Here is a 10,277-nt window from a genome sequence, read left to right as displayed (position 1 = left end):
GACGCTCCTACAAAGACCAGTGAGAAAAAGCCATGAAGTGCTCTGCACAAAAGCAGGAGTAATTGCACTGAAAGTTCGCAGGGAATGGCATACTCCACATGGAACGAAGTTCTTCCCCACTGAGACACCAGCTACTGGAAATAATGGCATATCAAGCTAAAGACTGGCTTTCCAGGTTATAAAACGGTACCATGTTTACTGCCATAGCAATTTTGCTTCTTAAATTACGACAAGTGGGAGCAGCCCAACTGTCTAGCAATGTTCCTAAAGTAGTAATCAGTCCTGCAGCAGTACAAATGAATCCCACAGATTTCCTTTCCTTATTGCTTGTCACATGAGGATACAGGGAAAACCCTGACAGTAGGCTTCTACTGACAACAGGCAGGAGAGAATCACCCCTTAGAGTGCCACAAGCCCAAAAGAACAAGTTCTAGATGTTGAAATGAAGTGACCAAGCACTTAAGGGAGCTGCTCTAGCTGCACCAAAACTCCTTGAGGAATTTAGCTTTTATAAATATAAGCTCAAAATGTCTGCTCCAGTCCACAATCAAAGGCAAACAACTCCATCCTTAAAAACCTACTGCTGTAGAAGAAACCCTCCCAACAAGCAGCCCCCTACATCGCTCCTTCACTCATTTCCAGTGGATGTGGCCGTGCACTTACACACTCCTTCTCCCACTTCACAGTTGTTTCGGCCACCATGCCCTGCAATCGGGCCTCCAAGCGACGCTTCTCAGAAGCCTGACGTTGCAGTTTCTGGCTCTTGCTTTCTAGTTCTTGCTGAAGATTACGTTTGTCTTCTTCGTAAATTGTCGCAGTTTTCTCCAAAATCTCAATCTGGAGGAAGAGAGGAAGGACTTGGCCATGCTTCTCAGAAAACACAGCCACCTAAGCCCAGAATTCCTCGTTACGTTTGACTGTTAACACCTACCAGGAGATATTAACTGTTGTACACAAACACCCAGGTAATCAATCTGCATTCCAGAAGGTTTCAGAGATTTTACAACTTTCTTAGGAGTTGCTCATCTTAACATGTTAAGAAGCACCTCACAAGAAAGCCAGAGAGCTAGGAGTTGTGTAAAGTTCCCCACAAAATACTCCTAATCTTCTTCAATGTCCATCTTCGAGCAACTTCTGCTGTCAGGCAGCTACCAAAAGCTACACAAAAAGCCTTTTCTGCTTCAGACAACGACTAAACTGACCTTGTATTCCAAAGTTTTAACTTTCTTCTCCAGGCGTTCCAGCTCCGTTCTCTGTCCTGCTATCGTCTTCTCTTTCTCTGACAGTTTTCCTTGGATATAGTTTTCCTTGGATACAACGCTGGAGTCGAAGTCTTGCAGCATCGTTTTAAATGCAAGCACTGCAAGAGAATCGAGAGGTTTTATCTTCACACCGTAACCCCTTAATATCAAGGGGGGTTCTGAGCCAGTCCCACCCATTTAACACACCCAGCTATTTCATTCCCTTGCCAAAGGGGGTTTTTAACGATGAACCTAGACAAGACTGGTACAGAGGAGACCCCTCGAGCAGTTAACGGGGCAGCAAACATCTAGCTGTGCGCCGATCCCTTGCCAAAGGGGGTTTTTAACGACGAACCTAGACAAGAGTACAGAGGAGACCCCTCGAGCAGCAACGAGGGCAGCAAACATCTAGCTGCGTGCTGACGTTAAATCCTTACCATTTAAACTCCTCTTAACGACGAACCTAGACAAGAGTACAGAGGAGACCCCTCGAGCAGCAACGAGGGCAGCAAACATCTAGCTGCGTGCTGACGTTAAATCCTTACCATTTTTGGCAAACTCCTCTGACAACATCTGTCGTAGTTTGTGGCGTTTTTCCAGGACTTCAATAAGCTTTGGAAGTGTTTGATCATCATTAATGTCCAATAGCTCACACGAAGGCAATGGAGGAAAGCTCTGCAGAAACATTTCTGCAACAGACTGCTCTTCTGTTTCTGTGAGATTCAAAGCCAAGAAAGTCTGTCAGCAGCTACAGAAGAGAAACGTTCCACCTGACAACGTGCAGCCACAGACCATTCAATCCAGTTTCATGAAGCAGACAGAACCCAGAATAATTGAGAAGGAGGAGTTAACAGAGGAGACAACAGTACTGAGAAAAGATTAAATGTGATGTCCTCTATTCATTGCTTTAAAATACCTCCAGGCAACTCTTGATTTCTAAAACAGGCCCCAAGCACACAAACATCAAAGTACCATCCTCAGCACTATTTCACAGAATCATAGAATCACGGAATGGTTTGGGTTGGAAGGGACCTTAAAGATCATCTAGTTCCAACCCCCCTGCCATGGGCAGGGACACCTTCCACTAGACCAGGTTGCTCAGAGCCACATCCAGCCTGGCCTTGGACACTTCCAGGGATGGGGCATCCACAGCTTCTCGGGGCAACCTGGTCCAGTGCCTCACCACCCTCTCTGTGAAGAATTTCTTCCTGATATCTAATCTAAACCTCCCTGATTTCAATTTGTACCCATTACCCCTTGTCCTATCACTACAGGCCCTTGTAAAAAGCCCTCTCCCAGCACCCTTGTAGCCCCCTTCAGATACTGGAAAGCTGCAAGGAGGTCTCCTCGGAGCCTCCTCTTCTCCCGGCTGAACAAGCCCAATTCTTGCAGCCTTTCGTGAGTCGCAATAACGGGACCACGAATTCAACTCATCCCCAATAAATTGCTTTGGGACTTACACAGGAACTGGCTTTACACAACAAGCAGCACTGCAGGATGAAACGAGCAGGACCTACTGCAGAGCAGGCTCACACCTCACAGTTCAGTGAAGTTCCTTTTGCACTTCCAAGGCTCAAATAATTTGTTCTAAAGGAGCCTACAACTCTTAACAGACAAAACCCAAATGGTGTTGTAATCCCCTCGCGTTCCAGCATTTACCTCCATGTATAGGGCCACCCCGCATCTCCAGTTTCCGCGAGAGCTCCTCCCGGAAGGCCTGGTTCCTAAAGCGCCGCCCGGGCGTTAGGCCGCAGAGGGGTCGATCAACAGGTCTCGCAACTTCAACTTCCTGGGTCATTTCCGCAAAGCGCATGACTTGCTGCGGAAGAAGGAAAGCGCGCTTAGCAACAAAACTAACCAGGAGCTGGCCCGTGGAAGTTTGAAAGTGACACCCAAGGGCAAGAAAAGCATTAGAGGAGACATTATCAAGCTATGATCTCCAGCAGTTCCCAGCTAGAGAGCTTAGGATGCCGAAGTGGAGCATCCAGAAGTCTTCCCAGTAACACCTCCCCAACCTCGGCCCCCAGGGAACCATGAAACCAACTGGGAGGCTCATGTTTTTCCAAGTGCTGTCGTAGCAGGGAATAAGGACATAAATACAGCGGAGTATTTGGGCTGCTGTACACAAGAGAAACTTTTCCTCTTTTACAAGCAAGTAGCACTTGTCATTTTTAAGAGGAAAAGTAAGATTTGGGAGGACACTTTGCTTTATAGTATATCTGATTACTAGTGTCCAAGCAGCAAAAAATATTCCTGTAGCCTACTGAGTACAGTAATGCAGTGATACACACGCAAAGAGCGTAGGAGGGAATGAGGTAAGGAGATCCCTAAGGGAGTTACCAAGCTTTCCTCGTAGTCCTCAGCTTTAGGATTAACGCACACGATCATACGCACTTTTCCTTCACCATCAAAATAGTTCTTGAAGAGATGAGTCAGTTTGGAATCTCTGTATGGAACCATCTTAAAATAAAGTATACGAAAGATGCAGTAAGCTTTCATTACAACAGTGTTCATCAAATCAAAAGATAATTAGTGGGCTGCATACCTTATTTGTTCCATACATCTGGTTTTCCCGCAGAACTTCAATACATGTTCTTAACGTCATGAGTGACTGATTAATGTTACCTTAAAAAAACCCCACAAAACAAGAAAAATTAAGTAGCCATTTGGATCACGTTCCCAAATTATTGAGCAATTAAGAATAAATTGCCTGGACTTGTATTTATGTCAGATAACTGCTCTAATCCATCTGAAGTACCAGAATACGTGGAACTAAACTCCTGGGTTCCAACTGGAGGATTTAAGGCCATCGAATCAGAGAACTGAACGCTCCAGTTCTTCCTAGGACACCTTTACTAGCAGGCAAGGCTAACACAAGCAGATTTTAGAACACGAAGTTTCCAGGCTGGCTAACAGCAGCACATACCTGCTTCTCGCAACCTGTTCCCTTCAGCCTTCGTCCTGTTGGTTCTCTCACTTCCAGCCAGATCAACCAAAGAGAGTTGGCTTAAAGTGATCTGTTCCTTCTCCTGTTACAGAAAACAAGTTCTATTGGGCTAACCATGAGCTCGGTATTCCTTCGAACAGGTGGAGGGAACACCCCAAACCGAAACCAGCATGCACGCTTTAAAACAACGCATTGTGCCTTTAAATAAAACCTGAGGGTGTTTTTACAGCCCTTAAAGCAAGAAGCTGTGCACCACCAGCTTTTCTCCTGCGTCCTGCAGGTCCCTTCTGCCTTGGGCCACAAGACGAACAACTGCGCTTGCTCAAATCCTCCCAGTTTTGGATTCCTGGCAGCTCAAAAGCGGCAGAGGTAAAGCACAAAGGACTAAGCAGCTTTGCACTCCACTTTAATCCTCTCCGTTCATTACACAAAGGAGACTAATTCTGTCAGAGACCAGCAATTTAATAAGTTTGATTTTCTCCATAAGGAAATTGCTAATGAGCAAGACGCGTGCGCTCAAGACACGGCAACTGTTTTGGTAGGCCGTGCTGTGAGGCTCACCCCCTTTTTCTAACCTAGAGACACGCACACCCTCGCACGCTGCTCCCCTAACAGCCCCAGAATTCACCTGTAGCACGTTATCTCCATCTGCATCCAGGGGCGCCTGCGCCAACTTTATGATAAAAACACTGTGAGAGCGACTGGATTCTCGATTCAGCTGGGTGTTTGCAATACGCCTCTTCTTTTGACCTGTTTCAAAGGACAAAACCAACCCCTCAAAAACCCATCTCTGTTAGCAGACTTGCCCTCTGGCAAAGCCGAGTCCGTTTCCAGCACGACAGCGTAGAGGATTACAGGCCCGTACCGGATTTAAGAGGTTCTACGCCAAGATTTACCTCTCCAAAACACTTCAAAAGCCTCCTCCGTGGATTTCACCTCCACTTCCGTGCAGCCCGTGACGTACATGTTGTGGTTCTGGTCCTCACGAAGGATTTTGGATTGCGGCGGTCTTGAGGGCAGGGAGGAAACAAACCAAGAGAATTGAGTGGATTTTTCGGCACAACACCACGTCGTGTCACGCAAATTCTCTTTTGTTTAGGTACAAAATTCAGACTGAATATGTCAATTATCCGTACACCAGATGGAAGAGGAAGTACAAGTACGCGGACACACGTTCAGCCAAGATTAGTTACACTTCAGCTACTGCTTTAATTGAGAAGCTACGTTTAATTGCAATTCTTACTGGAAATCAGGGGTTTGGGTGGCAGCTATTGTTTTTCTACATGCATGCAGAAGCAAGATGGCTTCAGCAGTGTTCTGTAATCGCTAGTAAAGCAAGAAGAGACAGGGAGTCAGACTGAGCTTCTGCTTCTACTAAAAGAAAATCTTGCTTTTCAGTATCGGGAATAATATGCATATGGACGTACAGAAAGTCACCATTTCGCACAGGAGTGTTGCAACTGTTCCACCTGCCAAAAAAGCAGGGTTAAAAAAACCATTAAGTCATTCAGCTGGCATCTAAAAATCGTTTTAGATGTAATGCGCTGTCGCTTCCGTAAATAGAAACAATCCAAGATTTCTTGTGGGCTGGTTTTTGGACATAAAGCACAACACTAAACCAAATAATTCACTTCTTGAAAAAGCATTCACAGACCTTCAAACCCTTTCCAAACCAGTACCCTGGAGACAGCTCTTGATGTCTCAGAGCAACGGCTTGTTTTGTTCTAGTTAGGCTTTGTAAATCAGCCAACTCTTTAATTAACATGGCCTGATGGACATGCATAGGGTTCTTTTTAACGGGTTTGGAATTTAAGAAAATATATTCCAAGTTCAAATTGCAGACTTTTTCTGAAGGGCTCAAGATTCAGCAATTTTAGAAATCAGCCAAGTACACACCTTTCCAAAAAATACCCAGAATTTCACTTAAGAGACTCTGAGTTTCTGTGGAAATAACTGGCATCAAGTGAAATAATACACAAATTTGAGTTAACTGTGAAGCAACAACAAAATAGCAACTTTCGCCCAACATACTGTTTCCAGAAAAAAAACACCTCAGGCATGGAAAGGCTTATTCTTCAAGCTACAGCCACCTGCTGGGAATCGCACCCACAGAGGATGAACAGACTTAGAATCTCAGCGGGACACAACACTGCCTGATAAATTACATATTTGCTTATTAACCTCCCATTGTAATTGGGAAGGGAGCAGCATGTCCTAGCAACAACAGAGCAACACGCAGTACTTGGCACACTTAAATACTATTATCTGGACACCTTTGCCCATCCCCTTTTTCACGTCATTTTTTAAAGTGATTCCCATGAATTCAGCCAGACTTGTCAAAACTACAGCCACAACGACATCCTAGTTCCCGAAAAAGCGTAACTGAAGGAGGAATAATGGTATTCACACTCACTTGGGTTTTATAGGCTCAAAGGGAGCTTCCTCCAGGAGGTCATATATGTAGTTGTTGTAGATCTCTATGTAGGAGACAAAGACACCGTAGACATTATCTTCATCCACCTCTTCCACTTTGCAGTGATCTTGCACATTGATCATATCCGCAAATTCCGGGTCTATCTGTCGCCTGTTGAAGACACACAGAGTGACTGTAGCGGAGCATCCAGAGCCAGCTAACGAGTCAGGGTGACTACACAACCACAAAGCAAGGCTACTGACAGAGAGCTTAGTTCGAGTATGACAGCGCCCATCAGCGACTAACGACAACGCTCCCGGCCGCGTTAGATTAAAGCAGCACTCGGAAAAGTGTAAGTAGACAAGACTTTCATCTGACACTTCTGTGCCTGGATGCGGTAAGAAGCACCTTGACAAATTCCTGGGTAGTCAGCATTCCTACCCTCCACGCAGCAGCCTCACTCTTCTGCAAAATACCCCCAAGTTCAACCTCACGGTATTCCGCTTGGCAAGGTCACGGCATTTTACTCGGGGTTCGCAGGTACAAAATGGACTTACATTAGTATTTTAAACTCAATAATTATGCAGTTGCTCAAACCACATAAGATAAACATTTTTCTTTTGTTTTTCGAGGGAAGGATAACGAGACCAAGGTAAGTCAGAACCACAGGCACAGAATGAGATGAACTAGATTCCCCCGGCACATTACAGTAGTTACTTACTTGCCAGATGGAGTTTTCGGAACAGGCATGGCATCTCTCTTCTGCCGCTCTAGTAGAGCATCCACTTCACACTGAACTTCCACGCCGTTCTTGTCGTCGAGCTTAAAAACCTGAGCAGTGAGCGCAACATAACGTTCGGGCAACATAACGACAAACGTCAGAGAACACAAGGTGTTGGCCAGCAAAACAAATTATCCGCTCGAGCTGCCTGGCGACAAGCTAATCCCACGCCCCCCACTAACGCTCGAGCTGCCGGCTGAGGCCAAGCAGATCTGACAGGAAACTGGTATTTCCCAGATAACACTATTTCATCAAAGCTCCCATGCTACCAAGGAAAATATTTCCTATGTTAACTTAAATGTATTTAGATACTAAAACTTCAGAGATGCTTGACCATGAGAAAAGCTTCACATCACCTCCTGTATTACTTTAGACATGGTTTCACGTGGCTGTTGTATCTTGTGCCTGGATTTCATTCCAAAAGTCTACAAGCTTCCTCCTTACTTTTATATAACTTTAGAAAAAGCTAATTAAAGAATGAGCAACAATTACAATGACAACTAGTCCATACATCATCATGAAACGTCCATCCTAGCTACCACGCCTGCCTCCTTAGCCCTGCCCTTCAAATCTCAAGGGGGTGGGATCTTTCTGCTTTGTTTTCTTTTTCAAGAGCTCCAGTCACATGCCTGGACAGGAGATCAACACTTCGAACAGAACCCTTTTTCCTACTGTTTTCTAGGCTGTTGCAAGGCACAGAATGGAGAATTCAGCGCAAAGCTACTCACAAATCGCTTGGCCTGGAACGGCCCTATGCTGTTGAAGATCATATCCAAACAGCGCGGGAGAAGCCCTCCGTCACCAGGAGATCCCGTCATGGTGTGCGTTTTCCCGCTGCCTGTGACACCGTATGTAAAAAGGAGACCTGGGAGGGATAGGAAGGTTAGGCACTCGCCATCTCAAAAAAGCTCAGTTACACACCCAGTCTTTCCTGGATCAGATGGAACGTCAAGGACCAACACGCCATCAAACCACGCCCTGGACATCGAGCCCTACGCACCAATTTACTTCTCCAGTTACTCTTTAGATGGAGAAGTCAGCCTTCGCTGCAGAAAAGCTTTGACCTTGGCACGAGTAACATGCTCATCATAACAAAGGTAAATGGGTTTAGAAGTAGGCGTCCAAGGATGTTGTGCAGAGGAGCTATTCTCCCTGCAAACAAGACAAGCTACCACGCCTCCAGACAGTGAAATTACAGCAACATAGGAAACTGCATGGCAGACGTACAGAAAAGAGGTAGAGAACAAGCACTCACCATTTTTCCCACGAATGAGATCTTCCACTAGAGGTTTAGCCACCTTGTCAAAAAGCTCCTTCTGAACAACCAGGGTGCCAAACACTTCTTTAAATGAATACTGCGTCTGAAGGACAGAAGATACGCCATCCTAAACCTTAAGTTTCCCTGTCCACAAGTCCATTCCTTCAAAGTGCTTGTTTCATACTTTACAATGCTTTCCACCAGCTTACCAGAATGATAAAAATCCTGCTTTAGGGTTATACCAGTTTGAACACGGGCAGTTGCTCCAGTGTTACCACCCTGAGAAGGTGATGCGCATAACGAGAGCAGCAACTGCCCCATTTTCGCAGAAATAACCAGAACAATCAGAGTCCTGACCTCCCAGCAACTAGAGAATCTCTCCATTTACAGCTCCAGCCATCACCTACACAAGCACTGAGCGAAGGAACGCCCAAAACGACTGCAGTCCAGTTGTCACAGCAGGTAATCATTCCAAGCTTTTTCCAGTCGAGACTCAGTTTCTGGTCATAGGTTTTCAACATACTTTTTTTTTGACAAATCTGGTCACTTTTCAATCAAAACACCTGCCTATGTAAATACTGGAAATTTAAGCTTTTATGAGCAAACGTTTGTTTACCAAACTTTTAACTAATTTTTGTCAATTTTATTTAAGTATTTGAAGGTAACTTCAGATGCTTTCTGTAAGAAGCATCTATACTGAAATGGGAAACAAAGGATTCCTCATACCAACTAAATGTCAGTATTTTTGCTTCTTAGAAACACCACGACCTTGTCTCGTTTTGAGCTGCAGCATCATGTTGGGAACCTGCAGTTAACTGTCCCACTACTAAATCCCAGTCAGTGGAGCCTACCCTGGCTCCTTATTTGGTACGTGTGACCTAACCCTCCTTTTCTAGGAAACATTTGTACCGATTAATAAGTAAGGCCTGGCTGGATGAGGCTTGAAGCCACCTGGTCTAGCGGAAGGTGTCCCTGCCCATGGCAGGGGGTGGGGCTGGATGGGCTTTAAGGTCCCTTCCCACCCAAACCAGTCTGTGAATATGAACTGCTCCTACTTTTCCACACTTCCTGACACTTTACCACTTCATATACATAATCTACAGCTTCCCCCTACCCCAATTCTATAAAAGGGGAAACATTGCTTTTTGCCCAGCTTAAGTTTGGGATAAACCAAATGCTAATTCGTGTCTGGTTTAACCTAGAGCTGCTTTCTTTCACTTAAGTCCTACGTGAAAAAGTCCATCAAGCAGTCTAAACGTTTGCCAGCTTTGCTTTTGCTCCTTTTACCCCCTCCTGCAGCCCGCGGAAGCGTTTTCATAGACGGAGAACGCACTGACAGCTAGGGACGTGCTGCATTTCTGCTCTAGGTGGTTTCGAGAACTCGCTTTTCTCGCCAACTGTACCCGCGCACTGCGCAGACGCAGCAGGATAGCAGAAAACACCGACAGCAGCGGAAAAGACCTGGATGCCTAACTCCAGGCTGGAAGACGGCCCCTTCAGCCGAGCCCAGCTCCGAGGCGGAGGGCACGCGCACGGCTTTCCCCGCCGACCCCCCGGCCGTTACCTCGCGGTATTCCCCGTTGCGGAATATGCGGTATCCGTCGGGCGGGTGGATCTGCACCGTGGTCTCGTTGATC

General features: G+C 45.8%; 1 protein-coding gene across 1 annotated transcript in view; it reads right to left on the bottom strand.

Moving 5' to 3' along the window:
• KIF23 (kinesin family member 23) overlaps positions 1-10,273 on the bottom strand; it is a gene marked incomplete at both ends in the record, with an annotated part of 14,861 nt that extends 4,588 nt beyond the window's left edge. Inside the window, 16 exons of the mRNA XM_010158390.1 lie at positions 1-7; positions 660-837; positions 1,203-1,360; positions 1,787-1,954; positions 2,901-3,060; positions 3,582-3,701; positions 3,787-3,866; positions 4,168-4,270; positions 4,817-4,938; positions 5,085-5,197; positions 5,616-5,657; positions 6,602-6,772; positions 7,323-7,432; positions 8,111-8,247; positions 8,638-8,743; positions 10,205-10,273. The exon at positions 1-7 is cut by the window's left edge and continues 163 nt beyond it. Of these exons, the coding sequence (XP_010156692.1) occupies positions 1-7; positions 660-837; positions 1,203-1,360; positions 1,787-1,954; positions 2,901-3,060; positions 3,582-3,701; positions 3,787-3,866; positions 4,168-4,270; positions 4,817-4,938; positions 5,085-5,197; positions 5,616-5,657; positions 6,602-6,772; positions 7,323-7,432; positions 8,111-8,247; positions 8,638-8,743; positions 10,205-10,273 (1,844 nt within the window). The remainder of the gene's footprint in view (positions 8-659; positions 838-1,202; positions 1,361-1,786; positions 1,955-2,900; positions 3,061-3,581; positions 3,702-3,786; positions 3,867-4,167; positions 4,271-4,816; positions 4,939-5,084; positions 5,198-5,615; positions 5,658-6,601; positions 6,773-7,322; positions 7,433-8,110; positions 8,248-8,637; positions 8,744-10,204) is intronic.
• Between the last annotated feature and the right edge of the window lie 4 nt (positions 10,274-10,277).

Source organism: Eurypyga helias, unplaced genomic scaffold (genome assembly GCF_000690775.1).
Source record: "Eurypyga helias isolate BGI_N326 unplaced genomic scaffold, ASM69077v1 scaffold11789, whole genome shotgun sequence".
NCBI lineage: Eukaryota > Metazoa > Chordata > Aves > Eurypygiformes > Eurypygidae > Eurypyga > Eurypyga helias.
Note: the sequence above shows the minus strand (reverse complement) of the source record. Positions and strands in the feature narration are given on the sequence as shown.